At 42.3% G+C, this 16,899-nt stretch overlaps 1 protein-coding gene and 1 long non-coding RNA gene across 2 annotated transcripts in view; one reads left to right on the top strand and one right to left on the bottom strand.

The window, feature by feature from the left end:
• The window catches only part of Slc7a14 (solute carrier family 7 member 14), a 111,482-nt gene that overhangs the window by 15,789 nt on the left and 78,794 nt on the right, over positions 1 to 16,899 (bottom strand). The window contains exons 5-7 of the mRNA XM_048814308.1: positions 10,877 to 11,023; positions 8,223 to 8,431; positions 5,135 to 6,012 (exon numbers count right to left, since the gene is read on the bottom strand). Of these exons, the coding sequence (XP_048670265.1) occupies positions 5,135 to 6,012; positions 8,223 to 8,431; positions 10,877 to 11,023 (1,234 nt within the window). The remainder of the gene's footprint in view (positions 1 to 5,134; positions 6,013 to 8,222; positions 8,432 to 10,876; positions 11,024 to 16,899) is intronic.
• The window catches only part of LOC125620062, a 74,028-nt gene continuing 70,906 nt past the window's right edge, over positions 13,778 to 16,899 (top strand). Inside the window, exons 1-2 of the long non-coding RNA XR_007351649.1 lie at positions 13,778 to 14,276; positions 14,855 to 14,947. This is a non-coding gene — a long non-coding RNA (uncharacterized LOC125620062). The remainder of the gene's footprint in view (positions 14,277 to 14,854; positions 14,948 to 16,899) is intronic.

The raw sequence follows: 16,899 nt of genomic DNA, 5'->3' as shown, positions 1-16,899 counted from the left end.
GAATTTGTGCTATCAGCAAGATTACAAGAGGCGTTCAGGGAGTTTTCCTCCGTTTGATAATTAGAAGGGCAGCCTGAGTCAGTACATGTTCACATTGTGCTTTGTGATAACTAGTCTGTCCACACTGGCAGACAATGAATCATTTTTAGAATTTTCAAAAGAAAAGCAGGAAATAAATATTTCTTATGACTTTCTCTAATGTTTTCTCATTTGCTCCCCAAGCAGGAATCAATTTAAGGATGATAGAATTATCTGCATTTTTACAGATGAGTAAACTGAGGTCCAAAGAAATTAGGTGAATTTCTCAAAGTCATAAGACAGGAGGTAGTGGAGCTATCTATTGTTTGAAACTAGTGCTAATTCCAAAGGTGAGGGCCCCTGCCACCTCCCCAGTTTTGCAAAATGCCTCTGATGCTCCAGAAACCGTAGGTATGCAGAATCAGTTATAGAATGTGTGAAAAATGAACATATGAGGACTCTTGTTCAGAAAGTATAAGGAATTCAAGATGGCAACAGCAGAGCCTTAAACCAAGCTCAGGAGGTTGTGCACAGGTTGTATGCCCACAAAGCTGATCCTGATGCTAAGTGTTAATCCCTACCAAACATTTTTTTTTTTTTTTTTGGTGGTGCTGGGGATCAAACCCAGGACCTTGTACATGTGAGGCAAGCACTCTACCAACTGAGCTATATCCCTCGCCCTCCACTAAACATTTTGATCAAATAAGAAAGTCTGCTATGTAAGGGATATAAAAAAAGAAGCTATGTAAGGGACATAAAAAAAGTTAATAAGGAACTTTAAAATCAGGCTTCTTTTAGGTGCTTAGAGGCACCTGGTAGATAGGAGCCCCACACCTGAGTGTGAGCATATTGGATTCTAGTAACAGCCCTTCAAATAACTTCCTGTTGACCTTGCATGCTATCCAATTTCTTAAAGCTTTGTTTACTCTTTTGTAAGCCCATAGAGGGCAGGGTAGGGAGGTAGTGGACTACATTAGTGTCTCCCCACCTCTAGTTATTTATATGCCACATTTTTAATATAGTGGTTATGACCATGGACTCTGGACCCACCCTTCCTGAGTTTTAATCTTGACTTTAGTTAAGTGATCTCAGGCAAGTGCCTCAGTTTCTTAGTCTGTAAAATGAAGACCGTGAGATTAAATATGTAAGATGAGTAAATGAATTCACTAATAAAGCCTTCAGAATGATGGGTGATGTGTGATACATGCTTATTAGTATTGTTACTATAAATCATATGGCACCTTTACTAGTACTACTAGTACAAATGCTTTTTTTAAAAAACATGATTTGCTTTTTAAGTTAAAAAATCATCTATAGTTTTGTCCTAAGCAAAATTATCTGTGAAACCCCAGATTCATGTGTATGTGTGGTTTTTTTAATACATGTGAAAATCTAGGACTATGGAGTATTCTAGAAAGTTCATTTAATGTCTCTCTAAAACCAGCTGAAATATTACCAATGGGATGGGCACCACGCAGTGGGTGGCACTGTGCTAGCGATGGAAGCCCCTCCAGCTTTAATCATTTGTAAATAAGGGAATCTGTATCTTCTTTCACTTGACATATTCATGACTGAAATATTTCTATCCACTTTGGTCACTTCTCCCCAGAATAAAATCTTTCCTGGTTAGCTACATGTTCCAGTGGCAAAGTATTTAAACAGAGATGAGAGATTGTAAGTAAATAATATAAATGGTGAAAATACTGATGAATCAGTGGAGTCCTCTCAAGAAATCTCCTTAAGTCTAACAAGGGAGGAGACTTAGAGCATTGAAAGATTGGGACAAAATACAAACAGGAAGGCACAGAGTGGTCTGTAGAGGCAAGGAATCTGCTTGAAGATCCATGCCATTTCCTTTGACTGCTGCGTTTTACCCCAGTTCCTTCTACCTAAATCTTACATCACAGTCCCTGTTCAAATTCTACCTCTTCAAAGTCCTTTTTGACTGTTCTAACTTGAAGTTCCTTTTTCCCCCCATTTGCAAAGTACTGTATAATAATGTAAGACATATTTCTTAAGCATACAGCATAGGCACTGTTCTAGGCATACAGGACACATGCTAAACCCCAGTACCCTAGCCTAAAGCAGTGGACAAGTTGCTAATGAATAGGAAGGAGTTCTGTTCCCTTGCCCAGGATGGTTGATTCAGAGATTGTCTTGCCCCTTGCAGGGGGATACTTAATCTATTGCTTTTATGTTCCTCAAAGCTCTGAAGGATCCTCCTTAGCTAAGTATTTGTTATCAAAGAAGCTGTGTAAGGGACATAAAAAGAGTTAAATAAGAAACTTTAAATTAGGCTTCTTTTAGTTATCTCAAGTTGTCATGAATTCAATCTCTGACCTTCTCATAAACATCAGCAATTGTTAGATATGAAAAATCTGTAATGCAAATATAATACACATTGCTCAGAAGTAAAATTTGGAATTTCAGAAGAGGTAAGACCTTGAAGTCAATGAAAGTGACTTTACAGAACAACTTGAATTCATATGTAAAGCTGTGAACAGTTGATCTAAGAGAGTCATATTAGTTATTAACAACAGAAGAGAGACAATCAACAAGGATGATGGCATGGTGGGCACTCTCCAAGGGAATGGTTGGAATGAAGAAAATACCTTGGGGGAAGAAATGAAAAGCTCTTGAATATTCTACAAAAGTCAGTATGAAGTGAAGGCTATTAAATGGTACCATGATAGCAATGTTGTCAGAAAAATAACAGAAAAATGTTGCCCTCAAACCCACATTTAATCCATACTTTGTTCATTTTAAAAACTAGAGTATAATTGTTCTTCTCATTTAATTTTGCCAAATGAGAAACAAATTTTCATAATTTTTTGTTTCATCATTTTTATTTTCTTTAAAAAAGTTTTAAAAACATTTTTATTTATAGATGGACACAATACCTTTATTTTGTTTATTTAGCTTTTTTTATGTGCTGCTGGGGATGGGACCCAGCTAGGCAAGAGCTCTACCACTGAGCCACAACCCCAGCCCCTCACCATTTTTATTTTTTACAGCAGAATTCCAAGCAAACTCTTCCTCTTTCTCGTGTCTATGCTATTTTTGTCCCTCCCCTCTTTTATTTTTTTAAAATATTTATTTTCTAGTTGTAGGTGGACACAATACCTTTATTTTATTTATTTATTTTTATGTAGTGCTGAAGATCAAACTTAGGGCCTCGCAGGTGCTAGGCGAGTGCTCAACCGCTGAGACACAACCTCAGCCCCCTCCCCTCTTTTAAAAAATGTGTTTAAGCAATTTTTTTTCTGATACTAATTATCCTTGCACAAGAACTTCAGTCATTCACTATTCAATTCCATCAGGGTTGATCAGCATTATTCTTCTAGAACCAATGACCAAGAACAGCAGGAAGGAAGGGGACAACTGGCTTTCTTGATTCTAATGCAGAGAGCAAGGGTTCAGTTTTTCACAGATAAAAACACTTCTAAAATTCATTTAGAAAAATAAGAAACCCAGAATGGCCAAACCAATTAAAAACAAAAATAAATGCTGAAGGCATCACAATACCTGACTTCAAATTATACTACAGAGCTGTAGTAACAAAAACTTCATGGTACTGGCATAAAAACAGACACATAGGCCAGTGATACAGAATAGAAGACACAGAGACTAAGGTGCCAAAATCATATGTTGGAGAAAAGACAGCCTTTTTAGTAAACGATGCTGGGAAAACTGATTATGCATATGTAGAGGGAGAGATTAGTTCATATCTTTCACCCTGAACTCAGAGTGGATCAAAGAACTAGGAATTAGACCAGAAATACTGCAATTTCTAGAAGAAACCACAGGGCCAACCCACCAAAATATTAGTGCAGGCATTGACTTCCTTGATAAGATCCCTAATACTCAAGAAATAAAACCAAGGGCTAGGGGGCTGGGGTTGTAGCTCAGTGGTAGAGTACTTCATTAGCATGTGTGAGGCACTGGGTTTGATCCTCTGCACCACATAAAAACAAATAAATAAATAAAATAAAAGTATTGTGTCCATCTACAAACAACAACAACAACAAAATTAAAACAAACAAACAAACACCAAGGGCTGGGGTTGTGGCTCAGGGTGGAGTGCTTGCCTTCACATGTGAGGCACTGGGTTTGATTCTCAGCACCATGTTAATCAATCAATCAATCAATCAATCGTGTCCATTTACAACTAAAAATATTAAAAAAAGAAATTAAACCAAGAATCAATAAGTGGGATGGAATCAAATTATAAAGCTTTTGCATAGCAAAGGAAACAATAAAGAGTGTGAAGAGAAGCCTACAGAATGGGAGAAAATCTTTGCTAGCTACTCTCTGACAGGGGATTAATATCCAGAATATATATAAAACACTCAAAAAGCCTCCACCCCCCCAATGATCCAATTAATAAATGGACAAATAAACTAAATAGACACTTCTCAAAAGAAGAAATACAATGATCAACAAATATATGAAAAAATATCCAACATCTTTAGCAATTAGGGAGATGCAAATTAAAACTACACTGAAATTTCATTTTACTCCAGTTACAATGGCAGCCAGCGAGAATACAAAAAATAACAGATGTTGTAAAGGATATCAGGGAAACGTTGTTAGTGGTGTTGTAAATTAGTATAACTGCTATGGAAATCAGTATGAAGCTTCCTCAAAAGATTAGGAATGGAATCACCATTTGACCCAGCTATGCCTCTCCTCAGAATATATCCTAAAGAATTAACACATGCATACTCATGATTATAGTAGCTTAATTCACATAAGCCAAATTATGGAACCAGTCTAGGTGTTTCCATCAACAGATGAATGGATAAAGAAAATGTGGTCTACATACCCAATGGACTTGTATTCAGTCATAAAGAAGAATGAAATTATGTAATTTGCAGGAAAATGATGGAACTTGAAAGCATGATGTTAAGTGAAATAAGCCACATTCAGAAAGCCAAGGTCATATGTGGAAGCAAGAGAGAAAAAAGAGGGGGCAGGGGAAAGCAAGCAAGCAAGCAAAGGTCCATAGAACCAGCCAGATTTCTCTAAGAATGGAGGTGTCTAGTCCAGTTAGGAGGTAATTTTGGGATAAGCCTATTCAAGACCTTAAAAAAAGGCTCCAGGGGAAGTTGCTTACCCACAAAGCACCAGACCGCAAACCGGATCCATGTGATGGTGGAGAGCTTTAGCATGAGATAGATGTTCACCAGCATGGCAAAGGCAGGCACAAAGGGGAGGCAAGGCGCCATGTAGGGCAGCTTCTTGGGGTTCTCTGGCTGCTGCAGGATCACAAACACCAGGGCGCTGATCAGCAGCACCATCAGAACAACCAGAAGGATGGCCCACCAGCTCTGCTCTGAGATGTAGTCAGAACCAAAGATGATGAAGGAGCAGAAGATGAACATGAGGATGAAGAGCAGGAGCACGCAGATGGTCACCGTGTGCCCGGTTGCTGCTGTGGGCCGGTCCATTTTGCCTGGAAGACCCAGTCGGATTCTCAAGGTGTAGTAACGGGGCCCAATCAGCTTCTTCAACTTGATGAGATAAATGTTTTCAGATTCATCAGCTTCTATGCCTGTGGTCATGTCCACGGTGCCATAGTTGGGGTGGTTGACATTGTAGGTGGACTTGTCTGATTTCCCAATGAGCATCTCATTGTCTCCCAAAGATGGTAGGTTTTTGGCCCCACATGTATTGGTGGCCGGGCTGGAAAACTCTTCCCCTTCACTCACAGGAGAACAGGTTTCCTTCTCACATTCGGCCAGAATGCCCTCCTTCTTCTTGGTGTGCTCCTCAGACAAGAACTTGACAAAACCATCAATGTCACTCTCAGGTTGGTATCGAAGGAGCAAGACACAGACGGAGACCAAGGTGTAGGCAAGGAGTGTGCCGATGGACATCATCTCTATCAGGTCTCTCAGGCTCACCAGCAGCGAGAGCAGAGCTGCCAGGAACCCTGACACAATGCAGGCCACCACTGGAGTCTCTGTGTAGGAGCTTACGTGAGCCAGGAACCTGCAGCAGAGGAGCAAGCGGAGAGTTAATGGCATGCCACACAGATGGTGACTGATTCTAACATGGCCAATGTAGGGGACCAGAGTGTTTGTAGGTTTGTGTGGTTAGCGCCTCCTCATCCTGCCCTTCCAATTTACTTGTGCACACTGCCTTAATTCTAATTGCTATTTCTACGTTATGGGTTGGCTCCTGGAGTGTCATTTAGAGAGAATTCACTTTAATTCCTTGATTTTGAGGCAAACGTCTTCATTAAATTTTCTATTCACTATGAGACAAAAAAGGCGGAATCTAGGAGGTCTGTGGGAGATCTAAATTAGAGCCCAAGGCTATGCTGGGAAAAAGGGATGGTTAGAGGAAGTCATGCAACTGCTTGGGAATCCCCCGAACCTGTGGGTTTGCAGCATCAGCATCACCTTTAGCTTGTTAAAAGTAGATCTTGTCAGGTTTTACCAAGATCTGCTACCTCAGAATCTCTCAGGGTGGTGCTTAGCAAATTGCTCTTTAAAAGACCTCTAAAGGGTTCTAGAGCTTGAGAAAGACTGCCTTGCAATAAAAGTACAGAAGTGTAGCTGGACAAATAGCCCAATAATTAAGAAGCTGTGCTCAGAGATACAGGTTCAAGTTTAGCTAGTTACTCCCTAAAGAAGAGAAGACCAACAGGGCCGTCAATGGCATGCACTTCTGTTGCAGTTCCTATAGGATGAAGGAGGCTTCCTCTTCCTCTCTCTTCTCCTGGTCCTGCCTCCTTCATCCTCTATCATTTCTCCCTTATTTTCAAGATTCACACAGAACTATAAATTTGCCCAAAGTCCCTGCATCTTCCCTCTTTGTTTTCTTTGAAGCATAAAGCATAAAAACATTTTGGATGTGTGATGTGTTCACTCCTCCATCAATGTAAGCCCTTCTTTTTCTTTTCTTTCTTTATTATTATTATTTTTTAATTTGTTCTTTTTTAAAAAAATTTTAAGTCATTGATAGGCCTTTATTTTATTTATTTATATGTGATGCTGAGAATCAAACCCAGTGCCTCTCACATGCCAGGCAAGCGTGCTACTGCTAAGCCCCAGCCCCAGCCCCTTAATTTGTTCTTTTTAGTTATACATGACAACAGAATGTATTTTGACATATTATAAATACATGGAGTATAACTTCCCATTCTTATGATTGTACATGGTGTGGAGTTACACTGGTTGTGTATTCATACAGGAACATAGGAAAATTATGTCTGATTCAGTCTACTGTCTTTCCCATCCTCATCCTCCCATTCCCTTCTTTCCCCTTTTAGACAACATTTGGTCTTTGGTAAGCTCTTCTTGATCTGCTTACCAACCCATACATGGAGCAGATGACAGTTGGTGGTAGAGATAAAGTACCTGGGGCAGCTCTCTCTGCACTCCTGAGAGTTCCTTGGCTTCCCATGGTGGGCCTGGGGACCAAGTGGCAGGGCCACATCCCTTTATGCCCTGGGAAGATAGGCCAATTCATTGCCAATGTAGGGGATTAGAACTGTCCGTCCATATGTTAGTAGTTAAGAGTTTGGCTTTGGGAGTCAGATAGTTCTGGGTTCAAATCTTAGCCTCTGAATCAGAGATTTGAGGTAATATTTGTTTTTTAACCTCTCTAATTCCTAGTATACCCATCTGCAAAACAGAGTTGTTGTGAGAACTAAATGGGATACTATACACAAAGCACCTGGGAAAGTCCAACAATAGTAGCTATTGCTGCTACAGTTACTAGATTCTGTTGTGAGGGTTTTATCTTCTTTCTGATTGTTAATTTTTTTTTAAACTTTAGTGGAGCTGTGAAGATAGGGACAGGCAACTGGCCTCAATATGAGGGCAGGTCTAAAATGTCCCCTGGGCAGGTTCTTCCCTTTGGAGCCCCACCTACACCCTTTCCTCTAGTCCTTTGTATAGTGATTTGACACTCACCATCTTCACAAGGGGTATACAATGTCAAAGAGAGAAGGGCAGGTGAGGGAATAGGTCCATTAGTACCAGTTAGTACCAGACTGAGGAACCCTGAGTCACTCTGAGGGACTGTTTTAGGGCCTGAGCTCTTTAGACTCAAACTCTCTCTCAAGATATATAACAAGGTCCACAGTGTATGTGAAAAGCACTTATCAAAATTCTGTCCAGTTGACAGTGGGTGACAGTTTTCCTTGAAAGACACAGGACGGCAGAGGACATTTCACAGAGCATAGCCCTTACCTGAAAAGGAGCCCATCACCAGCCATGGCATAAATGACCCTTGGCATTGGGAAGAGGGAGCCCAGCAAGCTGACTGTCAGTCCTGCAACCGACCCAATAGCTACTACAAATTTTGCAGCATAGAAACCGTGAGCCACAAACATCTCCATGAGTGGGGATTCTGTGTCAATGGCGTAATATGGCACCATCAGAGTTAAGATCATGCTCACCTGTGAAAAGAAGAGAAGATATGGCTGGAGGTGGAGAAACTGACAGCATGGTAGATGGCCTGCAGGAGAAGAGGTCCTCTGGACCTGGAGGCAGAGCCTTGCACAGCAGTTTGGATCTACCACTGATTGGCATGTGGCTTTATTTTAGATCAGTTATTCAGCCTCTGGGGCTCTTGGCCTCCATTTCTTCTCACATGCAACTTTAGCGAACTGGTTCAAATAATGTCTAATATCTCTCTGTGGCCTTCTCATATCTGAGGAGTAAGTGTTTCTGCCCCATGAAATCAGAGCTACATGGATAGTGCAATGGGGACAGACACTACCAGATGGAAGGAGCTGTATCCAGGAAGGATACAGCTCCGTGAATAGCTGCCCTCAAGGACAAGACTCTCAGTTCTTTTATTCTTTCAGGGTCCTACAGGGCCTTATCTGTACTCCTTTTACTCCAAACACCCAAGATCAAAACTCCAAAGGTAAGCTCCTAGGAGGCCCATAACCAGTTAACAAATGGGACCACAATGCAGACTCATATTTCCATTTCCTCTCTCTAGCTCAGTTCTGGGGGTCATGCAGGCCAAGGAAGACAATATGGCATCAAGATGGAATCCAGTCCTACCCTGGTAAGACCACGTGGCTTTGCTTAACCAGGGAATACTTGGCTGGGGGCTCCAGGACCTATCTTCCTTCACATGGCATAGATCTTCCATGACATTGGTCTTTCAGAATTGGCTCAAGAAAATGGAGCCACCAGTCATATGATCAGATATGAGTTCCCTCAGGCCTGTGAAGACCAATCCTGAACTAAGGGAGTTCAAAGCCTGAAAGGGAGAGGGTAGTCATAGGTAGACCGTTTCTTTGCCAGGTCCCCAGGAGCCAAGATCCTCTAGTGAAAATATGAGATACTAGGGAAGATAGCAAGATGTATCATCATAGTCTAGCAATTTGGGTTTTACCACAATGATGGGGCCTGCTGACCAGTACAAGAGCAAGCAGCTCCCGAGGCAAAGCTAAAGCCCACATAGTCTAAAATAGAATGCTTCCCAGGGATACCACCACTTGCTACATTCCCTTTGGGGATGGGGTAGGGTTGGATTACAGCAAGGCACATTGAGTCTCCTGGCCATGTTAGATCAGGATGAGCAAAAATTTGGTAGAGGCATAGACTCATTCTGTAGTCTATAATGTTGCTCTTCTAAGAAAGGAACTGTGAGTATTCACTTTGTTGTGTGTGTGCTGCAAAGGCCCCTTCTGGAGAAGGGGAGGCATGAGGAAAGGGCAGAAAGCAAATGTAGAGCAGGGTGTCTCTGCTGCCCCTACTACCCTGCCACCTCTCCCTCAATTTTCTGCCCTCAGGGATAATCAAAGTGCGCATAGGATGAAGCCACTTGCACCTGTGTGTATAGAGGGAGGTGATAAATTGACCCATGCATAAAACATTTGTCTGGGCACTAAATTGCTCTCAACCATATCTAAGGATACTCTCCTGTTTTTGTTTGGCTTCTAGGACAATCCTGTTTTGCAGATTGCCTTAATCATGAATAGGTCAGACTTCCTTAATTGGTTGCTAAAGATGATTTTTTTTTTTTGAATGAGGAATGGCAGGGCTGACAGGCTGCACCCCCAGCTGCTAGCTCTTTCCTAATCATGACCCAAGTCAGTAGGACCCTCAGGACATTGGAGCATTTGTGTGACCCCACACTTGATGGCTCAGCAGCCATCAGGTTCTCTCTGTTGCAAGGCACTTAGGGGATATTGGATATGGCTGAACAATCTCTGTGATAGAAATTGGAAGTGGGAGCTGGACGATGAAACATCAAAGATGTAGGAGGAGCGTCTCAGGGGTCCTGAGAGAGGAGGCTGAGGGCTTTACTCTGAGAGCCACCTTAGGCAGGGAAACCCCGAGGATGGATTTGAGATAGTGTGAAAAGATGGGGCAACAGACGAAAGAAATTGCATCTCCCCCACCCTAGGATGAAGGGGAAGAGAGTCTCCAGAGGACAATGGATTCTCTCTCCCCATTGCGGGAGCCTCGCCTCTTTGCTGCCGGGAAGCTCCCAGAAGACAGAGGAGCATTGAGGGCTGTGCACAGAGGCCACAGTGGCTCTGCTCGCACACCACCCGTTACTGCCAGCCTATGACCTGAGCTCCTTGGACGGCAGCCCACTCCCTGCACACCATGCCCTGGGACAGCGGCAGGAACTGCGAGCCTGGGTGTAGCGGGGGATGAGGGTGGGGACTCCAGAGGTGAAGGCCGAAAGGGTCTGGGGCTGCTCCTCTCCTGAGGGAAGTCCTGAGTTTCTTCTTGACATCTTGGCATCCAAATGCCCAGAAGGCAGAAGGCAAAGCCTACTTCCTGACAGAGGAGGGGACACAGTCCTAGAGCCACATTTTCAGGTTAAATATAAAAAGTCCAGGAGGAGGGTCTGTTCAGCATTTGGTACTCACAGACACGTAGGCTGTCAAGCAGATGACCAGGGAGGCAGTGATAGCGTAAGGGATGGACGTGTTGGGATTCTTGGCTTCCTCTCCGGTGGTGGCAATGATGTCAAAGCCAATGAAAGCATAGAAACATGTGGCCGCTCCTTGCAGCACCTGTAGGGATAATGGCATCTGTCAGGCTCAGGAGTTTAGGGCAGGACCAGGGCCTTCAATGTGGCACCCACAGTGGCCCAATGTCCTGCAGAAGTTACTGAGTAGAGGAGGGAGTAACATTGTAGAGCTGGCACCGAACACCCAAGTTCTGGTCTCCTTTGCTTTCTCTCTGTGTGACTGAGCAATTTCCTCAGGTGTTAAGTGGAGATAAGAATTTTTTATGGCCAAATAAAAATTGGATCATTTAACACATTTGAATCCTTTTTTGGAAGCAAGTGGGAGTATCAGTAAATCAATATATTGGCTATCTCTATGTCTTAGGGAACTCATTAGCTTTTATTTTCCTCCAACAGTTCTCAACCACAGCCATGGGCTATGTGGCTTAAGGATGTTTGGCGAGGGAGGGAGCTTCTGACATTTAGTGGAGGGGACTCAGGTACTTCTGCACAAAGAAGAATTTTCCTGCCCCATGTCACATTAGTGTTCCTGATAGATAATCTCTGTGAGTAACTTCCAGATCTGAAATGATATAAAAGATTTTCAGATCTTTAGATGTTCTGTTGCCTTCAAAGGGAAGACAGTAGAGACGGAGTTTGATTTTCTGTTCCTTTTGGAGGTTTAAGTGACCTAGCTGGGCATGAGGCAGGAGGTCAGAGCAAAGCTGGGGAGTGGGCATCCAGCCACATCTGCTGCATGTCTGTCTGTCAGAGCCTGAAAGCCTCCAAGGGCGATGGGGTCTACGTTAAGACATCAGTGAAAATTTTCCACTGAGGAATGTGTGACTTCCTTCTAAAGAATCTATTGAAATTTAAATGAGTTTTCCCCATCTCAGTATTTTCATTATTAGCTGGAAGTAAAAAATCTTCCTCTGAATACTCGGAGGATGTCCTTGTAGGGGAAGATGAGAGATTTTTTTTGGACTTGTGTGACTGGTTGAGGGGACAAGATGCAACCTCCAGAGGGGTCCAAGAAGTGAGGTCCCTGGTAGATTGGAATATTTCCCCTGCTTTTTCTCTACATTCAACTTATAAATGATGTCATTCAAAGCCGAGCAGATGCTTGTCTAAAATTTTTGCCCTTACCTTACACACTAACTTCTTCATATGGAAAAACCAAGATACTGGATACTAGAACCTACAAGGTATATCAAAAAATTGAAGAGCTTCTTAAACCTTCAAAAGCAACCTTTGCTCATCTGTAAAATGAGCTAGTATCTTTTACAGTCCCTCCCAACTGAGATTCTAATGTTTCCATCCCTAGCCTAGCTAGGGGTTCTTACCCTCAGGGCAGGGACATTTAGGGGCTCTGCTGGGAAAGAGTTACATTTTTTATTTTCAATAATTTCCAACTGGATGTTAGCATTTCTTTCCACCATGAATGCAGGTGACTCAGAGTACCTGTGATTTCTGTCACCAATAACAATCTGATATAATAATAGATATTAGTATTTAAAGCACTAATTAAGAAGCACATTGTTTTTGTATCACAATTAAAAATATTTATTACTCTATTTAAATATGATTGATTTGCCTCGAATTACTGCATAATTGGGTTCTTCATTGAAAATCCTAATTTTCATAAGGTGTCCATAAGCCTCATCAAACTGCAAAGGGGTCTATGGCACAAAAATTTAAGAATTCCTGTCTATTCTATTAAGTCAGGCAAAAACAACTTCCCAAACATAAGTGGTTCCATCTTGCGAGTGCTACTTTCTGGAAAGCAAGAGAGCTACTTTGCCTCCTGAAAAACCCTTCATGTCAGGGTATGGAAAGTGGATTTGGCTGCCAGACAAGGAGAGAAAACAGATTTCATCTCCCTATCCAGGGAGATTCACAGTCTTGAAATGGTGCTGGCTTTCACTTGTCTAGAACATATCACTGGTATTCAAGGATGAGCAGATGATGGGATTGCAGGCTCACTAGGTTATCCTGACCAAGCCAAGCCTCACTGTAAGACAGCTTCCAGAAAACAGGTCTTGCTTTCCTTTCCTTTAGCATCTTTCTTCCCTTCCACAGAGGAAGACAGGTAGACACTCAGCCATGGGCACATCCCACTCCTGTAAATCACACGGTACCTGGCACAGTAGCAGGTAAATTTGAATAATATCCTTAGAAAAAAGCAAGAGGTCTATGAACCACAATACATGAGGCATAATGGGGGACCCAGGGATGTGTAACCTGAAGAGTGGGAGGCTCTGTAGAAAGCATGGATACCTACAAATTTCTGAAGTACCGAGAGTATCACAGCTGAGGTGGAGGTGCCCTGTAGGCTCCAGAGGGGACTCCAGAGCCATGAATTTGTGGATTTTTGTTTATTAGAACAGTAGTCCTTGTAGACTGTCAGACCTGGGCTGGTTCTGCCACATATTAGCTTGATGATGTAGAACAGATTCCTAACCTCTTAATCCTTAAGTTTCTTTATCACTAAAAGGGAGATAATAATAACATGTAGTTCAATTTCAATGAATATTAACTTTTACCACCATTACTATTATTACTATTATAAATTTTTCTAGAGCAGATAAAACCCAAGAGAACAAATTCCTTCTCCTCCTATCTTTTTTCTTTCTCCTCCTCTTCTTATTCTACTCTCCTTCATTTAGAACTGTCTCTCTCTCTCTCTCTCTCTCTCTCTCTATATATATATATATATATATATATATATAGAGAGAGAGAGAGAGAGNGAGGGGAGAAGAAGAAGAGGAGGAGGAGGAGGAGGAGGAGGGAGGAGGAGAGTGAGAGAGGAGGAGAGAGAGAGAGAGAGAGAGAGAGAGAGAGAGAGAGAGCGCTGCCATGTGTCAGGCACTGTGTTTGGTAATGGTGATAAAGTCATGAGCCAAAAGTACTCTGAACATGACCTTGGAAGATTTGAAGTCTGGAATATTTGGAGTCTGCAAGAACCTAAATGCAAACTTGACTGTAATAACAAACTGGAAAATATTATTAGGTATTTACATTATTTGGAAAACATAAATGCTTTTTATTTTCCAGATGAATGAAAGAATGGATGGCAATTATTGATAATGATTAGATACCAGAAAATTAAGTATTATCAAGCTGGGAAGAGAGAGAATGTTTATAAAGAGGATGTATGTGAGCCTGAATTTGCATCTATGGAATATGAAAAGCAATTAGAGTTGAAGAAAAACTGAACAGATCAAAGTTAGGACATCTGGAGGTTTTCCTGCATTAGGCAGTCAACAGAATTTAACTCGGATGATACAAATGAAATGACATCAAAGAAGGGACTGTAGGTGAGTATGAACCAGTGTGTAAGGCAGGGTTAAGGAGCCAACTTGGGATGTTGAGGAAATAGTAAGATGGTATAATCCTAAGCCCAGAGGCAGGGTAGAAGTGTGTTCCTGGATGCCATGGGGAGCTGGAGAGGTAGAACAGGGACTGCCAGTGTGGTTCCAGGGCTGGGAGGGAATGAGGAAGAAATCCCCTGGCCTTTTCCTCTTCTCGTCTTCTGCTCACCTGATAACATCTTCCATTGGCTAAACCCAACAGGAAGCAATGAGCAAGGAGTCTTCTGGAGCACAGGACAGAGCATGAGGGGTGGAGAATGGACCTGGGCAGTGGAGGCAAAGGGGCAAAGACCAGCACAGCTGCTAAGGTCAAGCATACCTGGCTAATCGAGACACAGATTAAATAAACAGATTATCAAAGGGAAGACAAAATTAGCAAAAAGGTTGCCTTTTTCCTTGAGTTAATTCAAATGAGTTTTTCTTCCCTGCAAATGGTAAATATAAAAGAGTCATGAAATGAGACTGTGTAGGTGCATCTCTACCCAAATAATCACTAAAACTGTTTTCCACTTCACTCTCTCCAGATCTCCTATCTGTCCGTTTATGATTAGGATACCTTTACATGCATGAAAGAATATGTGAGGTTCCCTGGGAGTGAGCATCTGGGAATACAATTGGTGAGTAAAGTGGTGTGTGTGTGTGTGTGTGTGTGTGAGAATGCATGTGTTTGTGTGTTTCTGGGGTTATTGGTACTTTATCCTAATTCTTTCCTTTAGCGTCTTACATAATTTAGAAATTGTATTGACTTTTAAATTTGATGGCAAAACTGAAGTTGTTTTCCAAAGTAAGCCGGGTGATCCAGAATGGGTCCATGCCTCTAAGAGCTTTGTGGGGAAGCAGCATGTGCCTCAGTTGCTGGAAGGCTGTGGCTTACCTAGTTGTAAAAAAAACAAGGTCACAGTGGCCTGCTACTCAGTGTGTGGGGTCCTTGAAAGCAGGCTCCCGTGCCTTGATGATATTTGAGAGGCATTAGGATGCGGTGGCCCTCCCATATTCTGTCATGGTCAGTCTGCCAGATGCCTGGGTGACAATTAGGCACCTTTACATAATTCACTTCCAAGGTACAAGACAAATTCCCACTTTAATAGCATTTTTCAACCACCCTCGTGCCCCAGCTCTATTAGCAGCCCATCCACCGTTGACACTGGAATGTGCTAATAGGTTCCAACAAATGGATTCAGATGTGGGGAACATGAGAAACAACTTTCCCTTTGTTTGGGAGGTTGTCAGAATTCCCCACACATGCTTGCTGCCGACCATTTTCCTGGGAGCTATTTGTGCTGGTAGAGTATCTTACGTGGTGAAAGAAAAACTGTAAGATAGCATCAAGAACAAATAACATAAAGGGAACACATATCCAACAATTTTCAGGGGATGAGAAATTGCAGATGGAAGCCGGGGTTCAGCTCAGGGCTGGAGTTACTTGATATAGGGGGAAAATGTTTGTTGTTCTTAAGCTCTTCAAGACCCAAGAAGCATTTGACCCAGACCTGTAAGTGAGTAAACCATTCCTTAAGCTATTTTCTTTGGAAGGAAGCAATTGGAGCAGGGGAACTAGCAGGCTTGTGAGGACTGGCTGTTCCTTAACCCTTTTGAAGTTCTTGAGAATTATGTTTAATGTCATCCTTACAAATGCATCCTTACGAATGATGGCCCCCCAAAATGGTATTCCCCAGTCCCCGAAAAATGGTGATCCCCAGTCCATCCTACCCAAAGTAGATTGGAACTCTGCATTAGTCTCCCAGTCAGCAGTAGGGGTCAGGGTTTCCCAAAGGAGTGAAGAGTTCATGCAGCTGCTAAGTAGGAAATACACTCTTGTTGATATTTGTTAGGTAAGAATGGGAAATGTGTTTACTACCTCAGTGGATAATATGCTCATGAGAGGAGACCTTCAAAAATAGGATTTAAATTCACAGGGGCCTTGCTGGACTGGAAAAGTGACCTGAAACCAAAGTTGAGAAAGAATAGGGCCAGGCCCACGTACTAGGGAGGAAATGTACTCTGTAGCAATCCAAGGCCAAGCAGAGAGCAGAGAGGATGAGTCAGCAATGTCTTCACACTGGGCTGGGCCTCAGCCTCAGATGATACTTTTAGTCACAGTCACTAGGACATACACTTGAGTTCCCTTCAGGGATAATGGATTTGCGCTGAAAATCCAAAATCCCAGTTAAGCTTTTTTGGTGACAATGACAAGTCTACTGAAGAGAGTAGGTGTGTGTTGGAGGAGGTGGTAACCAAGGTGCAAAAAAAGACAATGGGTTCCACAGGTCCAAACCTGGGGTGGGGGGGAAATGGAGTAAATATGGGCGTTGGCTCATCCAGGATGGGGATTGGATTTTCTTCTATTACAGTCCAGATCTGTGATCTTCAATTTTTAAAACCCGTTATTTTGGTCTAAGAGTGGAGATGGTCATACTTATTTTATAGGGCTCTTATGAAGATTAATTGAAACGTATATAAGAAAGAGTTTATCACACAGAAAATGGAAAACGGTAGGAAAGTCAGACTTCTTTTCTTTTTTTTTTATGCCTAAATTCTGATCTTCCCTTGGTACAGAAGCTGGTGGGAA

This window comes from Marmota marmota, unplaced genomic scaffold (genome assembly GCF_001458135.2).
Source record: "Marmota marmota marmota unplaced genomic scaffold, marMar, whole genome shotgun sequence".
Classification (NCBI taxonomy): domain Eukaryota; kingdom Metazoa; phylum Chordata; class Mammalia; order Rodentia; family Sciuridae; genus Marmota; species Marmota marmota.
The sequence above is the reverse complement of the archived record's forward strand: the minus strand, read 5'-3'. Positions and strand labels throughout refer to the sequence as shown.